At 43.5% G+C, this 24,951-nt stretch overlaps 1 protein-coding gene across 1 annotated transcript; it reads right to left on the bottom strand.

The window, feature by feature from the left end:
• Positions 1–237: 237 nt before the first annotated feature.
• ITIH2 (inter-alpha-trypsin inhibitor heavy chain 2) lies at positions 238–24,068 on the bottom strand. Its single transcript, XM_033058062.2, has 21 exons — positions 23,838–24,068; positions 22,215–22,289; positions 17,775–17,810; positions 16,873–17,045; positions 16,107–16,211; positions 15,635–15,797; positions 15,034–15,141; positions 14,194–14,322; positions 13,418–13,534; positions 12,064–12,232; positions 10,322–10,447; positions 9,150–9,331; positions 8,199–8,384; positions 6,972–7,111; positions 6,572–6,744; positions 5,629–5,763; positions 4,339–4,452; positions 3,118–3,316; positions 1,827–1,999; positions 847–958; positions 238–583 (listed from the first exon to the last, which is right to left on the bottom strand). The coding sequence occupies exons 1-21, from the start codon at positions 23,919–23,921 to the stop codon at positions 436–438; spliced, it is 2,847 nt and encodes a 948-aa protein (XP_032913953.1). The 5' UTR covers positions 23,922–24,068; the 3' UTR covers positions 238–435.
• Between the last annotated feature and the right edge of the window lie 883 nt (positions 24,069–24,951).

Genomic DNA, 24,951 nt, shown 5'->3' with positions numbered 1-24,951 from the left:
CACATACTTCTTTTTGCCCAGTCCAGCCCTGTATGAACTTAAATTTTCCCAACAGTCTGGAAATACAAAGGTGCAAGTATTAAATACATATTAAATCTGGTTGTGTGTGTTGCCTACACTGCAAGAGCCACAATACTGTTACACCTCTACTATGAAATGGATATTAGAAAACAGTAGAAATTTTTAATGGAATTTTACAGCCCATTAAATCAGACACAGCAAGAGGAAGACACCTCCTCCAACCCAGCATGTCACTTTATTACAGATTTCATTTCTCAGCAGAGAAGGGAGTTTACACGTCTTTGAAACACTGATAAAACAAAGCAAACAGTGGTGGGGTCGCCTCCAGCCTGGTGTGACAGGCTCACAGCTGCTGCTCAGAGTTGTTTGGGCATGAAGGAGCAGATGGGAATTTTTTGTACTAAACTGGAGCATTCAGGGTTTCTTCATGAAGCTGTAGAGGTGGGGGACCAGGTAATCCCTGTAGTGGCCATCTATGAAGCCTTTGCCACTGTTGTGCACAAACCAGCACAGCACGTCGGTCCCCTGCACGCGGTCTGTCCTGTAGTCCTTCTGCACGCCCCTGCAGGGAGAGGACACCCAAAGGAGGGTCACAGCTTGGCAAATAAACAAGGGGACACCCTGCTCAACACTGCTGCTGCTCTGCCAAAGCAGGGAGATGTGTCTTCCACCAGCAGGAAGTGGAAATAACCACAAAACACAATTAATTTGTGACCTCGTTCTGGGGGTTCCAGACACTTTTCAAACCGGTCCAGTATCAAATGCCAGGCAGCTCTAAGGACAGAACTGATTTAGAAAGAGAGCAATAAAGCATATGATTCCTACCTGGTCACAGTGAACTTGTTGCCCTTCACTTCCATGATGGCTTGTGGTTTCTCTGGAGCTTGCCCAGGTGTTTGGTGGTGGATTGACACTTCTGGTTCAGACGCAAACTGACCTGGACAGGGAGAGGTTTAAAGCTGTTTGTGTGTCCTGACCTTTGAAGTTCCATGTCAGCTGCTGCCAGGCACTTTTGGAAAATCAAACTAGCTCCAGCAGGCAAACCAATCCTGCATGGATCACAGGGCACTCTGTCTCTAATCAGGAAAACAATCTCTGCTTCTCAAAAGGAGTTCTAGGTAGGTCCAGGAATCAGAAGGTTGATTTGCCTTATGAACTGAGGCCTTGCTTTCGTTTTATATCACTAGTAGAAAGGGTTGTCTTTTAGGAAAGAGCTGATTACAGATGTTTCCACAGAAATCTCCTTGGAAACTTTTGAGGAGTTTGTTTCGGTCTTTATTTTCAACACACAGTAGCTTAGCCAGGCAGGGAAAGTTCTGTCTCAGTCCTGTCACCAAGTCTAGTCAGGTCTGTTTTGAAAACACCCTCCCCAGCTGGAATAAGGAATAATCTCCTGGACCCTGATGTTCCACAATGTCCTTGGGGCTTCCAGGACATTACAGGACTTTCCCTATTCTCTTTTTGAATAATTTCTACACCTTTTCCATCAGAACACAGTCACCAACAAATTAACAACATGAAGATGTTTAGGCTGGATATTAGGAAAAGGTTCTTCACCCAGAGGGTGGTTGGACACTGGAACAGGCTCCCCAGGAAGTGGTCACAGCACCAAACCAGAGTTAAGGAGCATTTAGAAAATGCAGTCAGGCACACGGTGGGATTCTTGGGAGTGTCCTGTGCAAGAGCTGGGCTCCTTGTGGGTCCCTTCCAACTCAGGATATTTTATGTCTAAGATTCTATAAAATTCCCTCCAAGATCTAGCAAAACCACTTTCACCATTCCCACTGCCTGCCCCTTGCCCTTACCTATCAGCCCATGGGCTTCAGGAGAGAACTGGTTTTCTGGGGGAATGTAGATCCCCAGGAAGTCAACATTCACTGGGTGTTTCTTCCACACACGGTGCAGCAAAACCATGAAGGACATCTCCTCTCCCACAGTGATGGTAACATTGCTTTCTTTCTTCACAGATATGAGAAGCCTGGCAGAGAGGGACCAAAGGGCAGGGTCAGTTCATCTGCCCAAACAACAGCTCTCAGCCCCTTGAGGCATCCAGAGCAATCCCACAGGGATGGCAGAAATGTCAGAGGATCCATTAAAAACCCTGAGCCTTGGGAGTGGTGCCCAGATCTGGCAAGACAGTATGTAACAAACAGACACTTCACCCCCATGCTGAGGCAACCTATTTCCCCTACAAATTTAAGCTCTTCCTGCTGTGAATTGAGATTTTTGATGTGGTCCTGCTGCCCAAACAGTGTTGTAGGGTGTCCAGCATGGCTGACAGCTGTTAATCTGCAGGGGAAGCTCTCCTGAATGGTGTGAGTCATCACATGTGTCTTGGGTTGCAATGCAGGATGTGACCAGGGGTGTGGATTCTGTTACCATCTGTTAAAACCAAATGGGGCAGTGATCCTTATCTCTGTGGGAGACATCCTCTGTTAATGGGCCAGCTGTTAAAACCAGGTGGGGCAGAGTTCTTTATCTTTTCCACAACCCATCCTTCCTCCAGCAGATCTCTCCTGTTCATGGCCACTGAGTCTCACTACATGACTGATAAAATTCCATCATCCCATGGGGAGATGCTCCACCCAGGGGACGAGCCAAGCCTTTCCTACCTAGATAAAATCTGAGATTTGGAACATCAGAGCAGCTTTTTTCTACTGGATTCCAGAGGAAAACCAGATCATCACTGGACCTTTGGAGGAAAACTGCACCTTGTACAGGAGCACTGCTCCAACTGAGCCACATCTGTCACTGCAGAACAATGCAGCCACCATGGAATGGGACTGCTGCCAACACCCTGACTGACTGATGGGGTGGCAGGTTGGATTCTGACTCTGTCAGTGTTTTATTGTTTTGTATTATTGTATTTTTTTTTTAATTTTCCTAGTAAAGAACTGTTATTCCCATATCTTTGCCTGACAGCCCCTTAATTTCAAAATTATAATAATTTGGAGGGAGGGGGTTTATACCTGCCATTTGAAGGGAGGCTCCTGCCTTCCTTAGCAGACACCTGTCTTCCAAACCAAGACAGCATGGCAGGAGCCCTGAGGGTATCTCAAATAGAATTAGGTGGGAACAGGTAAAAAATCCACTCACTGTTTCCGAATGATGTGCCCTGTGTCAGCCCAGGTCAGTGTGATGGCATACGAGCCATCTTTCAGCGTTATTGTTTCTGTGGTGATCTCCACTTTCAGGCCTTTCTTTTTGAAATAAAACCCAATTTTGCCAAAGTATGTGTTGAGTTTCTTGTTCTCTGCTTTCTTGGCCCCGATGAGCTGCCCATTGACCACAACTCCTGTGGAGAGCAGAGAAGAAAATGTTGCCTCAGACTTGGAGCATTGCCTGGAGACTTGGAGTTCTGATCTCAACAGGGAGCACCATGGGATCAACAGAAACAGGAACCCCTCCGACCCCCTGTTTTTCTAATTTCTTCACCAAGAGAAGAGAATAAATTATTAAATTGCCTCCTGATGCTACTGTTCAATCCTTTAGCACAATAATGTGGTGGGAATTGCTGTTAGATCTTGCTGGGAGCAGGAGCAAAACCCCTTCAGGTGTAGTGTAAGGGATGCATAGGACAAGAGGAAATGTCCTCATGTTGTGCCATGGAAGGTTTAGATTGGATATTAGGGAAAGTTTCTTCACGGAAACTGCCCAGGGAAATGGTGGGGTCACCATCTCAAAAAATGAAAAAACCCGTGGATGTGACACTTGGGGACATGGTTTCATGGTGGGGTTGCCAGTGCTGTGTTTAAATTTGGACTTGATAATCCTTATGGTCTTTGCCAATTCACTTGTTCTGTTATTCCATGATATTTCCTGTGTTTGGCCATCCTCACAGTGAAAGGGTTTTCCCCAGTACCTCACTTCCACTCTGAGTTTCACCTGTTGCACCTTGTTTCTGTAGCCCCTTGTCCCTCAGCTGTGAGGCTTCACCTTCACCTTCTGCTCACATGGTTGAGCACAGCAACAAGACCCACCATGGATCCACCACTTCTTCATTTTAGCTTGATCAAACCATCAAACCCAGCTGTGTCAGCCTCTCCCTCTCTGTCCTCTGCTCCAGTCCCAAAATCATCTTAATGGCCACCACTGAATTCAGTCCAGTTTGTCAACATCTCTCTTGTACTGGCAAGGCCCAAACTGGACATGATATTCCAGATGTGGAGGGAAATAAACACTTCCTTCAGCCTGCTGGCCACACTCTGGCCAGCACACAGTCCCTGCTGTAGGCAATTCCCCTGGTCTCTCCAAACATCATTCAGACTCAAGCAAAAAATACTGTGCTGTAAAATAAACCATGTTTTACTCCCTTACCAGTGCCAGGATCAGAAACCAAGTTTAGGATCTTCCCAGGCTCCGAGTTGATATTGAAGCAGATGTTCTTTTGGCTCTTGGGCAGGTGTATGATGAAATGTGGGTCATTGTCCACTGAAACACAGAAAACAAACAAGTGTGAGAAGCAGGTCAGCACCTGCCCTAAAGGGAAGGGGCACAAAACCTTTTCAAAAGGATTTTGAAGCATGTTTTGGGACTCCTCATAGTAAAATGAAGGGCCTTTCCACCCTAAGGTAGCTAAAAAAGTTCTCAGATGCTCCTCACAAAAGCCCCTCAGACACTTCCTCCTCATACAGTTCCCTGGTTTGAGGAGAGGAAGTGACATTCCTGGTCTGAAAGCTGCCAAATGCAGTGTACCATACTGATGCCAGGTAAATACACATCCTGCCCACTAACCCCACTGAGGAATACAATCCAGGACTTGTTCTCACAGTGCATTTAACAACCTGACAGGATTGGGCCCCTCAAAAATTCATGTCCTTTAACATTTGCCTCAGATGAGACAAACACTTGCACCCATCACTGGAGGCAGCTGCTTCCAGCCTTGTCTTGCAGTGCAAAGCTCTGCTCAGCTCCTGCTGGGTTGGTGGGGGCTGAGATTTCCCTGTGCTGAGGAGTTTGAGAGCTCTTTGTGTGATCACTACATAAATACACACATCACACACAGAGTTATTGTGGTAACACCGTGTTTATGGGCAGTGGTTCTCACAGCTGGCTTGCTCAAATAAACTGCCACTAAACTGTGGCAAACGCCCAAGAATTAACAGGATCCATCAGTCACCAGCACACTCAGAGATTTTTATCTAGCACAGAACATTTATCTGCCATTTACAACAGCAGTAACTCTACAAGAGCTTTCATCTGTCATTTACAATGGAGGTAACTTTGCTACTGCAGAGAAGTTAAAGTCAAGCTCAGCAAATAGCCCCAGCCTCAGGGAAGCACACAGCAGCTCATGAGGTCACTTAGACACTTTATATCCTATTAGGATCCAAAAATAGTTTCATCCTTGTAGCTTACAGCATACATTTTTACAGGTTCATCTATTCAAAATCAAAATTACTCCATAATTTATAAAGAAAAAGCTTGGGCTGGAAGGGACACTAAAGACCATCTTGTTCCAGGAGCAGGGACCCTTTCCACTCAACCAGGTTGCCCAAATGCCCCTGCATCCTGGCCTGAAACACTTCTAGGGGTGTTGGTGCATCATTAGGTGATGAGTTTTGTTATGTCTGGTGTTCCTTTGCAGAGGAATGCTGCAGGTTTTACCTCTGTTGATGCTCACAGAGGACACAGGTGGGCTCCTTTGCTCAGGCATGAAGCTGACTGGCACAGCTGTGACATTGGCCCAGGATGGGATCCCTTTGTTGTTATTGGGTGCATTTGGAGTTAATCCCAGAGTACCTGTTAGATGACAGTCACAATTAGGGTTCTGTAAGTGCTGACATATTTAATAGTGTAATTTTTAGAGCACTGCAGTAGATCAAAGCCTGATGTTGTTACAGCAATGTAAAACAGGTGCAACACCATTTACACAAGATTTGTACAATGACATAAGGTTGGATTTGCTCCAGTGTCTCCACCAATTAAACATGACTTAAGAGGGTAGATAGCTCACCATAAGTTATCAGTAAAGAAATGGAGCCTGGCTCTTTATCTCTTATCATGAGAGCAGCCCTCTCTTTAGCAAAGCCTCCAATGTAAGAGCTGAAGTGTTTTGCTGAGAAAAAAACTGACTCTTAAAACTTCAGCATATGGTAAAATCAGCATATGGGCTGATTTGGGTCCTGAGTTTGAGGTGCCTGAGAAAAGGCAGGACTCTTCCTGCATGCTCTGGGATGACCCATGTGAATACAGGTTTAAAAGAAGGGCAAGCATGTAATATCTGTGATCATGTTCCTTTCTTCTAGAGCTCTCCCATGATGGAGACAGGAGAAAGTAACTTGTCCTGTCTCTCTCCCATTCAGTTCATAAAGCAACATCATCTTAAACAATCCATGAAACTTGGTTTGTTGAATATGCTGAGCTGACACTCACATCTGCTGACCCTGCTCTGAAGAGGAGCAAGGGGAAATAGGAGCTGGGGGACAACAGCAGGACTGAAGATGGCACAGGTCAAATCTCTGTCAGCATTTTCTTCCTTGTGTCCCTAACCCACACCAGAGTTTCACAGAATATGAGGGACAAAGTAATGGGCAGAGGAGACACTGACCTGGGCAGCAGCCCTTCCTGGGGTCTTTGGGCTGGTCTGCCAGCATTATCTCATCCTTTTCAGCGTTCTCTATCAGCATGGCCGTGAACGGGGTGACGATGTGATGGTCCAGAGACATCTGCAGGATGGATTTGGTGATGTTCCTCTTCAAAGCTGCAGTGGGGGCTGCATTTCTGGGTGGAAACAGAAGCAGAACTCCTGGCTAGCAGCTCTACAGGCAGCTGCCATGGCAGTTCTGTCATGGGGGGGTCACAGAGCCAAGTGTTGTTGCAAGAGGAAAGGCTGAAGGGGTTAATCCTGACCTGGTCCATTGCTCTCACTCAGGCTCCATAAGGTAAATCTCCATTTTTTCCTTCCCTCAGCCCCACAGCCAGGCCTGTTTGAGCACATCTCTCCTCACCTCTCTGCCATCATCTGGTTGACAGTCAGATAGGCCCACAGCTTCCTTGTGAATTCAGGATCTGCATATTTGTCCTTCTTCATGAATCCATCCAGCTCTTCTACATCTCTCAGGGTTTCCATGACGAGCTCTGCATTTGCCTGTGCAGTCAGAGAGAGAGAAAGATGAGGGACAGGAGCCAGGAGAATGGGGTGCCTTGAATTCCCCTCTTGGGTTGTGTTAAGGACCCTCTCTGGTCTGCCCTTGGTCACTTCTAGGTCAGAAAGTCCCAGCACCATTGGCCTGACTGCAGTGGAGAGGGGAGATGTAGCAGGAGGTCCTTCTGCTAAAGACACTTCTGTGACAGTGGATTAAAGCAGTTCAAGGAGCTGTTAATAGTAGCCCAAGAGGTGCTACCTCATGCCAAAAGAAGAGGCTCTTGACAGAGCTCTGTTAATCCTCCCCTCAGGTTTTTTCACATCCAATTCCACCAAAGAACACAAACCAAGTTCTGCTTTCTCACACAGAGCCTTGGACTGCACTGTGTTCTGGCAGGAAAAAATATTGAAGAGGTTTGGTTTTTTTCCAACAATTGACAAATGGCAACTCCTAAGCCCTGTAGGAAGTGCAGATAATTCTGTTCTTCCTCAGAAAGAAGGGTCTGGATGTAATATTCCCATCCCATCCCATCCCATCCCATCCCATCCCATCCCATCCCATCCCATCCCATCCCATCCCATCCCATCCCATCCCATCCCATCCCATCCCATCCCATCCCATCCCACTCCACCTGGAAGAGCAGCCCTGAAAACATGGGGAAAATCTCATCACACACAAAAGGGCAGTGCTAGGACTTGATGTGCTGTAGATCCACCAGTTTGAACTCCCTGGTGGTGGGAAGTTCAGTCATGAATGGAGTTGCCTTAGGGAGTGATCACTCCTGCATCTCCATGAAGCATGAAGGAAAATCCATACTTTTGTCTAGCTTTAGTCTTTTTGGTATATTTATAGAAGGAATTTATTCTGGCAGGCTGCAGGGTGCAGGGAGTGACTATTCCTGGCTGTACTTGTAGCTGTTGTGAAACACTGTTGTAAAAATCTCCCCATCAGTATCTCCGCATTCCCACCCATAACCCAGAAGGACAAAACCCTCTGCTGGCATTACCCTTCAGCAGGGAGACTGCACACAGAGGGGAATGGACCAGCCCAAAAGCCCTGAGCAGGTGTCCCAGGGACCCCTTCACTCACTGCAGTGGCTGTGACCACGCTCTCCAGGTGCTGCAGGTTTTCTGTGTCCACCTTCCCAGCCACCACTATCTCTGAGCCACCAAAGTAGTTGTGGAAGCTGCTCTGGGTGACATCTGACACTGACTCCTGTGGGTAGTTGAACTGAATCTTCTTCAGGAGCGGGGTGGAGACCTGGTTGTAGAAATTCTGAGAGGGAAGGAGACAGAGAAGTGAGTTTGTACATGAAGTGACCCTTGCACAGGCCACTCTTACTGAAGGGACAGTGGGTGACAAAACAAGCAAGAGGGAATCTCCTTATCTCACAGAATGCTGACTCCTTCACACTTTTGAAGGGGTACAGCAAGAATATCTGGTCCAAGTCTTGTGAATGTCAAAGGGTGGTCAGAAGTCCATGGGCTGTGCTGTTCCTAGACCTAAAAGTCTTGAGCACAGATGTGTGTGGGCCTGAATCCTTCCTCAGGATGGTCAGCTCTGGGCTACTGTGACAGCTACTCCCCACCTAATTCTTGTAGAGATGGTGAAATCAGGGAAGAGTCACAGTATAAGGATGTCAGAGTCTGATCAGCTGCAATTCCTGCTCATTGATTTGGAACCAGAGCTAGAGGGGAACTTTTTCTAACATTGCCAAATCTGGATTATCATTTAGCAATTATATCTAGGGGTTTTGTTAGTGATGAAATGGCCTGAAGTAACAACCAGGCCTTAATTTTAATTCAGAAAATATTTTCTTATAGTTAAGGCTAGTTTATAGAATATTATTCCTACACATGGAAGTAAAGTATGTGTTATAGATATTATTAAAACTGTAACTAGGACCACTTCAGCTGAAATATGATTGCTATCTTGCAGGACTCTCCAGAAGAAATGATGGGTTTTGAGAACTTCTTGCTAGTGGAGTTACAGCTGTGAACAGAAGAGGAGAGTTTCAGAGGCAGTGAGGCAGAAACTCACCTTCATTTGGAGAGAAGTCTCCTGATTTCCAAAAATCCTCTGGGCCATGCCACGGTTGTCGGTTGCGATTCTCTGCAGGAAATCGTAATCTACATCAAACCCAATCCCGAGGCAGAAGAGAGAGAATTCATCCTTTATGCTCTGCTTCACGTTCTTCTGGATTGTTGTCAGCTTCAGCTCACCTTGGAGACACAGAAAGGGTGACATTCACCTGAGCAACAGAAAAGTCTCCATCAGGGTGAGCACGTTCCTGCTCTCCCCGTGTCTCTGGCTCTCTGGATATTAGGGAAATATCCAAACAAGCTCAGTGCCCAATTTCCATTGCCTACAGCAACGTTTGAGCTTCTAGAGAGAGATTAGCAAAGTGTTTGTGCTGAAGACAATCCTTTCAGACACTTTTTTTGGTATCTGATGCATTTTCTTTGGAGATCCAGGGCTCTTAGTAACATCCCAGGGGATTTTAAATTCTAGCACATCTAGAGTTCTCCCAGAGCTAGTGATTCAAACTCTGCAGATTAAGGCATCTCCATGAAGATTTTACTTCAGAAGTTCTCTGTCATCATTGGAACTGTTTTGTTTTGGTTTTTCAATTTTTTTATTTTCAAGCTTATTTTTAATGGAAGACTTTTTGGAGCTGGCATCTTCAAGTCAGCAATTGCTTTGACCGGTACCAAGTCCAATCTAAATTAATTTGCTTTCCACTCTTTTTTTCTGCTTTTGATGTTATGCTTGTGAGTGCATAGATCTGTGTGGGCTAAGGTCATAACAAAGGAAATTTTTGTACAATCATAGGATCATAGAATGGTTTGTGTTCAAAGAAACTTTAAAGATCATTGAGTTCCACTCCCCCTGTTATGGACAGGGATACTTTCCACTAGACCAGGTTGCTCAAAAGCCCAATTTCTCTAAGACTGTTCTGATTACCTGTCCTAGAGGATTTGTGCAGCTCTGTAAATTGCAAAAAAATAATCAACCTGCTAACATACTATTAATCTTTTGAGAGCTTCTGTGCAAAGCCCCATGGCACTTCTAGCACTTGGCAAAAGGGCAACACAAGGCAATGGAATAAAGATGAATGGAATTTTAGAAACTTCACTGCCAAATTGTCTACTTGTTGTTTTTCTCGGTGTTACCCCACCAGCCATTCTTCTCAGCCAAAGCAGGATCCTTACCCACTGTCGGGTCTCCATCAGATACCAATACAATCATGGAAACTGAGTTTGGGTCCAGCATGCCTAAACTTTTGGCTTCGTTCAGGATGAAAGTGGCTCGCAGGAGAGCTTCATTGATGTTTGTGCCTGTCAAAGACACAATGGACAAAACAAGTTTTTCATTCTTGTTGAATCCAGATCGGTTCTAAGATTCTAGTGGAGTTGAGAGGGACAAGAGCTGAGATCAAGGCAGCAAAACCCCTCCTCCCTGATGTCTAGGAACACCTTTCTGCACTCTGGTTCCCTTTTTCATCCCAGGCTGTTGTCTTCATGAGGCCCCGCCACTCCCCCTCACTAATTCCAGTGTCACCATTTGTGGTGTTGGGAACTAAGTGTGGGGAAGAATTACTGGGCTTGCAGGAAGGAGATTGAATAACAGCATGGAAAAACTTCTATTTCTGACCATGAGCCCATTCCTTGGACAGGAAGAGGTGTATGTTTGCTGAGCTTATCTAATGTTTGATTTGTGACACAGAAAGAGCAGAGTAAGAAATCAGGATGAGAGGATCAGAAATCTGAAGGCTGAGCAATCAGAAAATAGGTATTTTCTTTGTCAAGAAAGCAAAAATCAGCAGCTCCAGAGACAAGATAATAAAATGCTGTATTTAAACTGGCTTTGCTGTATGGGAGCTGATCTCTAAGCTTATATGTCAAATCTTTTGGGCTAACAAAGTCAGACACTCATATATCCAGCTTTGTTTCCTATTCCCAACACACTGATGATTTCGGACAAGTCTATAACTTCACTGTAGTAAAAACTTCTGGAGATGAAGATGACACACCACCAGAAGGCTCTGATGTTAGTGAGAGTGTCTCCACATTATTGATACACAAATAACTGAATAACAAATCTAGAACTGCACTTCAGAGAGTGGCAGATTAAAATCATCATAAACCCCTTCCAAAACTTGTACAGCTGAAAAAGGCAGCTGCCCTTGTTTATCAGACTGGAAAATGAATGCAAAAAAGGATTAACAGCTTGCCCACATGGCATTTGGCAGCTCACAGAATCATTAAATGGTTAAGGTTGGACCTCTAAGATCGAGTCCAACCATTAACCCCAGTCCACCACTAAACCATGTCTTTAAATTCCTGCAGCTGTTTCTTGTAGGACTTGTGGTCCAGACCCTTCCCCAGCTCAGTTGCACTTCTCTGGACATGCTCCATCCCCTCAATGTCTTTCCTGTTGAGAGGGGCCCAAAACTGAACATGGTGTGGCCTCACCAGTGCCCAGCACAGAGGAAGGGTCACTGGTCTGCTCCCGCTGGCCACACAAGTGCTTATCCAAGCCAGGACACCAATGGCTTTCCTGGCCACCAGGCCACACTGCTGGCTCATATTCAGCTGGCTGTCACCCCAGGACAAAGATTGTGATTCCCTGCTTAGGGAATATTTCATCTGCCTGTTCATCCAAGGTATGAGATGGACTTCATCTTCCAATGGCATTTGGGATTTCTGAGATGGGAGGTGAGATAGATCAAAGGCAGCTGCTCTGTGATCTGTGTTCCATCTGCCATAGAATGAGATGCTATCCCATCCCCTAAAACAACAAACTGCAATTCTTGCTCTTCTTTAGGCATGCTTTCCTGTTTTGGGAGTCAGACTCTTTTTTTAGGAATACTCTGTCAGTCTGAAGGCTGTCTGAAGTACCCCCTCCTGTGACATGCAACTTCTGTGAGCACCCTGCAATCAAAACCTCATACCCCCGTTGGGATGGATTGACTGGATGTACTTCTTAGCATCTTCCACCTGCGATGGGGTGGCTGAGACCAGATTATCTCTCCAGCACCGCACGTTGTGGTTGAAGTCGATCAGGGAGAAGTGGTCAGCAGCACGGAGCTCACTCAGTATTGCCTTCATGGCCTCGATGGTCTGAGGAGAAATTTAAGAGAAGACAGGTTTGTATTTCCTGCTTATGAAAGCCTTTTCTTAACTTGTGACCACAGGCAAATATCAGCCTCTGAGGAATAAGCACATGAGCACTGAAATCCAAATTAGCATCTGCTATCCAAATCTCCCTTCCCCCCCACTTCTTGCATAATGTCCAAATCTTTCCCAAAGAAACACAGAAAAATTGCAATTAGGAAGGATACATTCATGTGACTCAACTTGCTTAACTCCTGGTTACACAGAGTGAAGGGAAAGAGAGAAACGTTTGTGGTTCAGGAGAGATCGGATCAGCTCAGGAGACTTAGCTCTGTCTGCAACGCAGTCATTTCAGGCTGGGTAACATCTCTTTGAAGATGTGTGATTTAAACACGTGACAATTAACCTGTATCCCAGTTTGGCAGCACTGATTTCCCCTGAGAAGCAATCTGCCAAGCCTTACTATTGTGCTCTGAAGGAAATTCAAATACACCTGGATGATCCCCAGCTAACGTTTGTCCAGTCAGTTCTTAAAACCCTTCAGTGACACATGATAAACAATCTCCCAAACTCCTCACTCAGACCTACAGGGTTTTCCCAAATATGTAACATAAACCTGTCCTGCTGCAAATCCATCTGATTCCATCTTATTCTACCCTGGCTGGGCATGAGAGTCAGCTGTTGAGTTTCCCTTTCAGAACAATTGTTTGCATATTTGGAGGTTGATTATCTTTCTTGAAGCATTTTCTCTTGCAGACTAAAATATCTTATTTTAACATTTTTTCCCCTTTTGGGTTATGTTGTCTAAATAATCCTTAGTGGTCTTCAGAGGGCTGTCAAAAATTCATCCATGTTTGGAAAGCAGGGATGCAGTATCCCCACTGAGACTTTCCCAGGATTCAGTATGGAGCACTAGAGAAAAAGGAGGTCAGAGCCTTTGCAAAATATTTTGTGATCCATTTGTCCATTAAAATTTAAATTTAGAGTTAAAATCTGGCATGACCTCTTCCTTAAAACATGGAAAAAGCATTCTAAATAATGGGATATAAAAAAATTATGAAGTTTTTGATTCCAAATATTCTCCAAATTAAGCTGGTCATTTTACATGCCAGCATGCTACAGAGCTGCATGGTAAAGCACACGGGGAAAGTTGGCAGAATGTTCATTTTGCAACAGAGGTCAAACACTTACTTGTTTCATTTTTAGTCCCCACATTGAGCCACTGACATCTATAACAAATAAAATGTTTTTGGGCAGTGGATCAAGATTTTCCGGAGCAAAGAAGTGAATAAAATAGCCATTAAAAATCTGCAAAATAAAATTAAAAACCACAGTTAAATGAGCAATAGAAAAGATTTCAGAAAACTCAAGACAGTGACAAGCAGAAAATTCTTATTTTCTTAATGAGCTAATTATTTTTCCCTATTGTCTTTTCTCTTCTTTATTGGCCAGTTTTAACTTTCAGCTCTGCACATCTCTGTAGCCTCATACCATTTTTACTCAATAAAAGCAGAGCCTTGTTCTCAGAAAACTTCCATGCCCTAGCATAGGGAGGAATGAAAAATGCTTTGAAAAAGACTGTTCTGCCTGTAATAATTCAACCTCATAACTCAGCTTCATGTTAACATAAAAATAGTGATGTTCTGGTTGTCTCCTCGTGATGTATTGGTACAACATCCAATGACTCCATCCTCTGATTCTACATTAAATCACCAGAGTGCTGCCAGGTATAAAGACATTGGCTTTGGACATGACAGGAATCTTCTCCTACTATATGTAAGCCCACGTCTTAGTCATAAATTAAATAAATCCATTCTGCCCACTTAAAATCCCTCTGTTCTTTCAATTGGATACAGAGCTTGTCCTCATGCTTATTCCCCTGAAGGATGAAGTTTAGCACAGTTTGCTGAAGGACAGCAATTCCTTTATTCACAGCTCTCTGCTCCCAGCAGAGCAGCCACACTTACTTCCAGTTCTCCCCCCGTGGTTTCTCTGTTCACATCGTACTGCACCACAAAATTTCCATCCACGGCCGTGGACGAGCACGTGGGGCATTTTCGCTGCTGAGCCATTGTTGGTTTGAAAGAAACATGAGCCTTGAAGTGAGGAGAGACCATCAGTCAGCCAGGAGTTGTGTGAGAGGGGGATGATTCACACAAAGAGACTCCACATCTTCGTGAAATATCTCATTTCACTGAACATTTTCCTGCTTTCATTATTTGCGGAAAATGGACTTTGTCATTTCAGAAGGAAAACAGCACTAAGGTTTGCCTGGATATGTTGATTCAGTAGTAGCAACTGTGACACAAATCACATGACCCATGTACAGCACCAAATATTTCAGCTACAACTGTCCAAACCATTTCTATTAAGAAATACATTGGGTTTTATTAACGTTTTCCTAGTTGAAACTGTCCATAATTTTTTCAACATTTTAAATAGGTTTCTAGTTGAATTTTTTTCCCCAAAGACGATTGCCATTTGTCTGTGAATTAACTAGCAGGAAAAATTTTCATTAGTCATGTGATTGATTATGCAGACTTCATGGCATTTTTTTCTATTTCAACTGGATAACTTGAAATTGCCTGAGAAGGTAAGACTTAATATAGACACATAGTACTTCTGAAATAATTTTCTAAACTAGGAATGGGAGTGAATTTGAATACCAGGAAACAACTACTATGGAATTAAAGACAAATTTTGCTGCATGATTGCATGCTTCCAGCAGGTACAAACTTTGCCAGGACTGTGTAGAGTAAGTGTGAGAAGTGGAGATTTTGTGCTAGTTCCAGTCTGTGAGTGGTTACCTTCTTCTCCCCCTTGGAGATGGTGGTGATTCCATTGAAATGATCCCCGAGTGAGTTCGGCACGTGCACGTAGCGCAGCCCCTGCGGCTCGATGATGCGCACATCCACCTGAAGGCAGGAGGGGAGGACATTTACTGTGGAGACCTGCCACATCCCTGAAAGTGTTCAAGGCCTGGTTGGACAGGGTTTGGAGGTCTAGTGAGGAACAAATATGTCCTGTAAACACAGCTGAGAATCCCCTGAATTGTGACTGACTCGCGTCAGAACCACTTGGCCAAACAAGCTTGGACATTTTTATACTCTTGTGTAAATTTGACTGAAGAAAAACAAACAATACTTGCTATTTATTTGGAACAGTGCTTTTCACAAAAACCCCAACTTCATGAGGTACTGTCCCATGAGAGCTGATGATCCCTGGTTGTCTCTCCATAAAAATGATTTGTCATAGAATCACAGAATGGCTTGGGTTGGAAGGGATCCTAAAGTTCATCCAGTTCCAAGCCCCCTGTCCAAGCAGGGACACCTCTCTGAAAACTGTGGGTGCTTTCTCAGCAAGGATTCACCTGTGGGGTTCTTCCTAAACACCCCAGCTCTGCTTTACCTCCATGTGCTTGGCCAGGCGTCCTGGTTTCACAGAGATGACGTGCTCGTAGGAGCTGAGCTTCCTTCGGATCATTTCATGGTAGTGAAGCTGGAACTGGATCCTCATTCCTGGCGGCACGTTCACTTCAGTTTGGAAGTTTTCCATATCCAAGGCATTGCTCCTGAAAAGTCAGCTGTGGGGTTATTTTTGAGAAAATACAAGGAAAAGCTTCTTTGCACTTTGGTTTAGATTGAGGCTTTTGATTCTAGCTGTGGCCTCTGTCAGGGAGCTGCAGTTGTCTGTTAGCACAGGGTGTTTTAGCAAGCAGAAAGCTGAAACACAATCTAAGTCTGTGACAATTAAATATCAGAGCTGCTGTAAGTAACCATTTTCCTTCCCAGGATTCCCCCTCATCTATCTCCTCCTGGGATATTCTTAGTCCTCCTGTGGATAAGTTCAGTACAAAACCCATATTCCAGAGTGTTTATACCTGACTATTCCAGCAGCTTTGCCTTTGGCTTTTGCTTGAGCGTACATTTTCCTGGCTTCAGATTTTTCCCGAATATGGCTGGTAAATGTGATACCATTGATATCCCTAGGAGAGAGAAGCACAGTCAGCTTGCAAAAGAAACAACTTTACAATTGAGGACTGTTTCTTCAGTTTACATCAGTGAAATCTAAGCTGGTGGGAAATGAAATAACAAGGTTCTTGTTTAACCCCAAAGTAATGAATTCTGATTTTCACTAGAGCTCTATCTTTTTCCCTACCAGATTTTTATTTCAAGCAGCCAGCACCATTGTGCTCTGAGGAGGATCTGCTTTCCTCCACCTCCTTCACACTTTCCCCATGCTTTGGGCAGGGAAGGCAGATCCTGATGTCATGGCTGGTTTGGAACATGGATCAGGACATCTCCTGACCACCAACCTGGCTGCTGCCTCTCTGAATGGATACTGAACCAGCTCAGCTTCTGTTCAGTGAGGGCTCTGATTTGGGTCTCCTTTGAACTGACAAAATGGAGGCTTAGTCTATTTGAGACTTTTGTCCCTTTTTGTTGATATTGACCAGCAGCTCAATAATTACTGGAGAAGACCTGGACAGACAGACAGACTGACTGATGACATGAACCTCTTGAGAAAGCCTCCAAAAATTACACTAAACCTGGAAAACAATAAAAGCTTTTTGAGCTTACAAACACTTCCTTCCCAGCTCATGGAACCCTTCCAGAAGACGAGGCTGATAGCTGACCACTGCTTACATGGTAAAGTTGTCAATGAAAGCTCCTTTGGGGACTTGCACATCAAACATGATGGGCTGCGGCCGCCTGGCGTTGTTCACCATCTTGGCTTGGATCATTGTGTTGGCCAGCCTGGATGTGATGGTGGATTGAACCTTGTAGCTGTAAAGACCTATCTTGTCATCATCCTCCACCTGCATTTGACAAAATCACTCCATTAATTTAGGGTGCCTCTGGAAAAAAATGCCCTAGAGGACAATATCAATAATTTTTATATTCTCAGTGGTACTTTTAAATGGCTGGTCCTTACAATATGGCAGCTAGAGGGGACAGGAGCTCAAGTGCTGGACATCTCCATAATTTTACCTGGAAATTGTGGCAAGATATTCACGTGAATATAGTTCATGATAACATTTCAGCTGAAAGAGGGTGTTTTTTAAGCTGGAATGTTTTCCTTGCTTTTCATCATGCAACCAGTCCTTGGAATTACTGTATGAGTGCAATCCAGCACGGAAAGCTACACAGTAATCCTGAACATCACATATTGAAGAGGAGAGAGCTCACATTTTCAATAAAAGTCCTAAATAGAGGAGACTTAAAGCACTGGTTACTGACCTAGTGTCATAAATGGTTAAACCACAGCAGGGGGATAACAGTATTTAAGTGTTTTATTAAGACATTGTCTTCGTCTAATCACTTTTGATGCTTATTTATTCATATTTACCATACCCTTCTCCCTCCAAGAGCAGATGTATCAACAGTATTGTGCAAACAGCTCTCTGTTTAAAGAAAATAGGTTAATACCCAACCGGCAGTAAAAACAAGGAAATGAACAAACAGAGGGATTGATTTCCAAAAAAAATGGTTAACTAGAAAATCACTTTGTTCAATATTATTTACCACAGAGGAAGAAAAATACTCACCAGATCTCCAACATACCCCCAGTCAGATGTGCTTCTCTGGAAAAGAAAAATATGGAGGGGATATTTCAGCAAAGATAAGAACATGACTGGCTGTTTCAAGACAGGGATGTGTGTCTAAAAATAGTTTTCTAAGGTGATGAATCATAGAATCATAGGGAATCACAGAACTGTTAAGTTTGGAAAAGACATCTAAGATCAAGTCCAGCCATTAACCCAACACTGCCAGGGTCACTAAACATGTACATGTTTCGTTGAATACTTCCAGCAATAGTGACTCCAATACTTCATGGGAGTCCTGTTTCAATTCTTGACAACTCTTTCATGGAAGAATTGTTCCCTAATATCCAACCTAAACTTCCCCTGGACAACTTGAGGCCATTTGTTCTTGTCCTGTCCCTTGTTCCTCAGAAGCAGAGGATTGCACCCTCCTGTCAGGGAGTCGTGCAGAGTCACAAGGTCCCCCCTGAGCCTCCTTTTCTCCAGGCTGAGCCCCTTTCCCAACTCCCTCAGCCACTGCTCACCAGACCTGTGCTCCATATTCTTACCCAGCTCCATTGCCCTACTCTGGACATGAATGAGAATTAGTTTGAGTTCCCAGACAAAGTGTGAATATTCCTTTTGTTTTATTTCATGTATTACTACATGGGATGTTGGAGCATGTGATGTCCCAGCTGTGCCTCAGAACCTATCATAAACAGGACAGTTTTCTTCCTCTTTTATTTTTTTTTTAAAGAAAACATTATCTTCTAGAAAAACATTCCTCCTGAAAGCAAATCACGCTGGCAGAAAGTCATCCTTGGACACCCTTGTTTTTAACAGAAAGGTTCTCTTTTTTTTTCTATGAAAAGTGGAAAAACCTCAAACCCCAGACTTCTTTAGCTCACTTTGTTGTCATTTACATTAGAAAATATTTATTTATGTATTGTATGCAATATGTATCAAAAAACATATTGTGTAATCGATATTACATTTACATGCTTGTGCCTGTGGAAGTTAGTTATGTGTGCATTATTTATACAAAATGCTCATTAATGGTTGTGGTTTTCCCCCTGCCCCATGAATTGCTTCGTTTGGAAATTTCTATGGCAAAGTGCTGACATCTTGTGGCCATTCGAGTAATTCTGTTTAATTCCCCCCAAAAAATCTTCCTCCCACAAGGAATATTTATATTAATCCCCTGAATTTGGCTCACCTAGCTGCAACCTTTTAAAGCAGAGATCTACTTTCATATTATCATCACAACTAGGCCAGCTCAGCTCTCCATGGTCAAGAGGACCCAAAATCACAGAAGATGCTCACCAAAAGAGTTTTAATCCCATGATGAACTGGAAGATTGCTCTGCAATTGTTAAGTTCATTTGAAACTAATTAATATGCTGTTCTAGAGAAATCTTGTGCTGTGTAAGAGATAATGATGTCATAGTAAGTTCATTTTAAAGACATGATTTTAAGGACCCTTTAAAGGCAGATGGAGAGGATTCCTGCCTGTCTGAGAACAAATGCAGGTTTTAATTTCTAGCTCTGAAAGCTGTACCAAAAGCATTCAGACTGGGATTTCAGGATATGCAAAGCCTGATGGACTGATCCTGTCACACCCCACAAACCTCACTGTACAGGAACTGGACTTCCACACCTGATCAGGGACCAGACCTTGAAGAGTGATTTTTGGCCCCACACATACCCTTGGCACAGGGAACATCACCAGCTTGAATACAAATTAGGATTAGACCAACATTAACTGAAACAATTTTAATTTTGGAAAGATGAAGACCAAGATCTTAGAACATTGATGCTATATCTCATGCATGCCAAATTGACTATCAGAATGAAGACAACATGTGCCTCAGGAACTGTTTGAAGGACAGATGCTGGGCTCTTTCTTCAGACACTGAGATGCACATTCTCCTGAAACCTATGCAGGATATGGATATTCAACCCTTCACAGTGCTCTTTGTTCAAATCACTCTGCATGGACTTTGCAGCAATTTAGTAAAATAAGGAGGGCAGAATCACAGATGTTCTGCATTTGACAGAAATTTATTTTCTACTGGGGCATGAAAAATGTTGAAAAGCAGATGCCAAGCATGAGAAAGTACAAAGAAGATATGATCTGCAAGTGCTCAAGGCTAGGTTGGACAAGGCTTGGAGCAGCCTGGTCTAGTGGAAGGTGTCCCTCCCATGGCAGGGGGTTGGAATTAGATGAGCTTTCAGGTCCCTTCCAACCCAAATCATTCCATGTTTCTGTGATTCTATGATCTACCCAGAATGCCCTTCCAGTTCTTTGAGGTGTTGTTCCCTCACAATTCACTTATATCCCTAAGCAGCTTTTAACACACTCCAAATCCATTGCAGCCTCTTCAAACTCCTTTCAGGGGATCCTCACTGTGGGATGCAAGAAGAGAAATTTCAGACCTAAGGCTTGGCAGAGTTTGTCTTCACGATGCTGCAGATGGATCCTTGTCTGTTTGGTTACATTTACACCCTGGCAGCTGAGGGAATCCCCAACCAGCTGATTTGGGAAGAAATTCTTCAGTGTGAGGGTGGTGAGGTCCTGGCACAGGATATCCAGAGGAGTTGTGGCTGTCCCATCCTTGGAAGTGTCCAAGGCCATGTTGGGTGAGGCTTGGAGCAGCCTGGGATAGTGGAAGGTGTGGAAGGTGTTCCACAGGGAGGTTGGAATGAGATGAGCTTTAAAGTCCCTTCCAACCCAAACCATACCACAATTCCATCATTCCACCCTATCTCTTTCCCTATATCCCTCCTGTGCTGCTGTTCTTGGAGGGGAAGCCAGGCAGGCAGAACAGTAAGGAAGGTGTGATCTCACCCACCTCTGGACAGGCAGAGATCAGGCCCCAGGTGTGGGGAATGTGTTACAGAACATCCCACCTCACAGGGTGCCTCACAGGTCTAGACACTTTATCTCCTCCCAAGCAGAGATAACAGCTGTGCAGCACCATATGGAGGTTCACAAGGTCACCTGCATTCCAGCCCATGGAACACTCTGCTGCTGTGGTCACGAGGACCAGTCACACACCTGAGGCACAGCATTTTGGGAATTACTCACGAGCAAAATAGCAGAACACCTTATCTGTACCTAGAAAACCATCCTCTGTGTTTAGAGCCAATCAATAGGGTCTGCAGGGAGCTCTGTTGCCTTGTTGCCAATGGGCTGGTGAGCTCTTTGCAGAAAATCATAGTGCTGAAAAAATAATTTGGAGACAGCCTTCCTGTAGTGATGAACAGTAAATGACTGTTTGCCTGCTGCTGGCCAAGAGCTGCTGTCAGTTTAATCTCATTTATTATATTTTATTGTGACTCCACTAATATAAGAACAGCTGAGATCTTAGTTCTACCGGTTTTGCAAAGATTTATTTGATAGGTAAAGGATGGGATTGAAAGCAATAAACGATACAATGAAACCAGTTGGTAGAATTGTAAATTACAGCATGCATATGTCTGTGCCTCTATGTATCCAAAATTTTGTGAGCAGAGGCAACATAATACATATGGCACTGATACAGACACATTGGAAAGAAATGATGCCCTGAAGAAGTGCAGCTAGGAGGGATTCCTGTTCAGATCATGATTCAATTATTTAAATACTGGACTGGCAAGCGTGAGAAGGCTTGATTCATACTCATGCTAAAATCTGCCATTTTCTTCCGCTGTTATGCAGGCTTTAGGTATCAAAAAGTTCCATCCAAAGCCGTGGAACAGAGGAAAATCTGGTTTGCCTGCGTGTAATTTCAAAGACTCTGGGAAATCCAACATTACTCAAGAGGATCTTTTGTTTTCATTACACTGAACAAGCTCGAAACAAGCAGCAGCACCAGAGCTTGGTGGAGGACAAGGTCCACTCTGAGCATCATTTCCTTCATGCAGTGTAATGAAAAATTAATATGTTCAAACAACTGATGTCATGAGTATTACCATTAACTGTTACTGTGTAAAACACAGAAAAACTCTTGCAATGCTGCTGTAAATGTTTCTGTCTCACAAGCCAACGGACTAAAATAATCTGCAACTCATCAGTGTGCTGGAAACAAATTTTCTTCCCAGGTCTCAGATGCCACCAGCTCATCATTGAGTGTCACTCTTTGACCACAGGAATGAATGGACTGAATGTTTACAGCCTACATTGCCAGTGCCTGAAGTCCTTTTCCATTTTCTCATGGATAAACCTCACCCATTTCAATGGGATTTTCCCCAGACATGAAGTTAGACAAGTATCTCCATCATTTATCACCTTGGGAGCACAGACACAGAACAAAACCTGTAGAACTTAAAGGAAAGCAGAGATATGGAAGCCTCAGTGCCTACAAAAACCAGCTGGTCCCATATGATTGTACACTCAGAACCCTGGACATGGAAAAAGACCCCTGGAGGGGGCTCCCAGGCATTCTGGTTTCCCTCCTCTTTGAAGCATTTCTGGGTACTGTACCTGGTACCTGCCATTTCTCGCCTTGGGGCTTGAGGGAAATCCATCAATTTCCAGGTCAATCAGGTTTTCCACTTCCTACAGGAGGGAGAAGAAGAAGAAGAAGGAGTTGCTGCTGCCTTGCTGTTTGATTTATCACATTATTGATTAGCACTTTGCATACAGGAGAGTTCCAAAGGGAATTTTCCTCCCTTGGAAGCTAATGGGGAGGAGAAGCACAAACCGTCTCAGACCAAAAATCCTCACACATTCAGTTTCCCTCAGTGACCAACCAGCTCTATAAACTCTTGTAAAATCATGACCTTTACCATCATTTTACAGCCTTTCCTTCTGAAACAAGGAGTAATATTTAACATGAAATGACCACAAAGAGCAAGAGGCAGATGATTATCATCAGGATGGGTCTACATGGGAACTACAGCATTTCTCACACTGATCTCACTCAAAGCAAGTTCAGAGAATTTCTGCTCAAACCAGTAGAAAGTGTCTCTGGTTTTACACCAATATACCTGAGAATTAAATTTCCCCCAGTGACAGCAAAAGAACATCAGGTCTTTTCCAAGTGCAAAGCTGCACTGATTCATTTACAAGTGTGGGTCACACCACAGCAATACCCTCAATTAAATTCTGTTATGCGTTTAATTTATGGCAATAAAGAAGTTTAAGTGCATGAGTTCCTTTCCAACTTATGTGATAGCATACACACAAAGGTTTGCACAAAATTAATTTAAATTGTTTAAGCTCATTGATGTTAAATTGATAAGGCATCTACAATTAGAAAGAACCACAGGTCTGGAATATTTTTCCTGGGAATTACAAACCCAGTTTTAAAATCTCATTGAGTCAAGGAAATGGCTGTAAAAATAAAGAAAAATAGGATATCCTATCTCACTGAAGATTTTTATTAATCCTGCAAAGGAAAAGAACGTTCTGTATCATCCCTGCTGACTTCACAGAAATATTTCAAAACTACAACGTGGGAGTGGGTGTAGACACCAAATCTAAGTTCACCTGAGCCTGGGGGTTTAAATTGAGACTCAGTTTCAGAGCCAAAGCAATAAGTATGATTCTTTTCATTGTATTATCCCAAGAAATTATGATCTCTTTTATAAATTCTCTCATCCCTCTGCTGAGGAATGTAAAGTCAATAGGATATTCACTCTATATTTGAATTCCTGTTAACAGAAACCCAATTCCATACAAGGCTTTGCTGAAGTTCACAGTGTTCCACCCACAAAGATGTCTAGGTGCCCTGTTTCTGCATATTCCAGGGAAACAGGGTCTAAAATATGCTGAAGATCTGAGTATAAAAGCTCACTTAAATGTTTAAAGAAAAGGCACCAGAAAAAGCAACACTGAAGTAAAAACATGAAAATTGCTTGGAATGTTATTTGGACTTATTCTTGTGCTCTCCCATTAATAATATAAAATAATAATAATAATAATAATAATAAGCTTTAATAATATTATTTTAAAAACAACATTACAAATGACAAATTATCAGAAAAAATCACAGCCAAAAGTAGAAGAAAATTGTGAAGCAGTGACCCAGTTCTGCTCCCACTGCTGCTTCCATGCAGACTTCAGCAAGGAAGGGAGACCTGGGCCCTGCCTCCCAGTACTCACATCTGGGATGTCGTCGATGACCAGATCAAAGCCCCCAACTCCAGAAATGAAGAACAGAACCAGGAAGCTGCTCAGACACTTCATTTTCTTCCCTTTTGCTTCCTCCTGAGAACAGCCTGCACAGGTATGGACACAAGTTCTTCCCTTCTCTGAGACAAGTTCAAGGAAACAGCCCAGGTTTGTGCAGCATTTTGAGCAAAGTTCTGAAACGCTGACTTTGTTTAGGCTGTAGGCAAATATTAGCCTTGCAACGTAAGTCTGAGCTGTGGTGCCTGAGCAAGGGTTATCCAAATAGTGTCTTCACTCACCTCTGCCCTCGATAACAGCGCTGCCTTGGATAGGCTCACTCCTTGCTTTTGTAGCTTCCCGTGATGTTTGGCTAATTTCCTGCTAGGCACAGAGCTTGCAGTATCCAAAAACTTCAAAAGATCTCAGTAAGAGCTCCAGCTTGTGTGTTTAGAGTAAACGAGGCGAGGTTTGGGTCTCAGCGTGATGGAGGCAGCAGTGTTGGGCTTCTCCAGGGGCCCTCCCACCCAGCCAAGCCACAGGGGCTGGCAGAGACCTTGGGCTTGGATCCTGACCCACGCAAATACCCTGTTTTCCATTCTGCTAGGAAAAAAAAATCATAGCTGAAGATGTGACAGTTCTAATTTTCCAAAATTAGTCACATGAGAACAGCTGATTGTATTTTCAGGTGCATGTTCCATGGCTCCTGGGTGCTTTTCAAACAGGTTTTTTGCCTCCCTGTTTTTTTGGGTGCTTAAAGTGATGAGATAAAGAGAGCAAAGCAAAAGGGAGAAAGAAGGGAGGAATGTGTCTTTTGGAAAAAGTTGTTGGGGTATCCCTTCCACTCTTCCACAAGGAAAGGATTGTTGGAGACATCTGAGCAGCTTCAATGCAAATGACAGAATTACTGTGTGAACTCTGGGACAAAACTGCATTCAAATATATATTATTTATATATTCTATTCTATTTTATAATTCTATTCCATTCTATTCTATTACAGTACATTACATTTTCTTGTATACTGTATTTTGTTATATGATATTTACTATATAATAGTAATAATATTCTGTTATCTTCCCTTATGCTATGCTACACTTGGATATTTCA

The sequence above is a fragment of the Catharus ustulatus genome, chromosome 4 (genome assembly GCF_009819885.2).
Source record: "Catharus ustulatus isolate bCatUst1 chromosome 4, bCatUst1.pri.v2, whole genome shotgun sequence".
Lineage (NCBI taxonomy): Eukaryota > Metazoa > Chordata > Aves > Passeriformes > Turdidae > Catharus > Catharus ustulatus.
The sequence above is the reverse complement of the archived record's forward strand: the minus strand, read 5'-3'. Positions and strand labels throughout refer to the sequence as shown.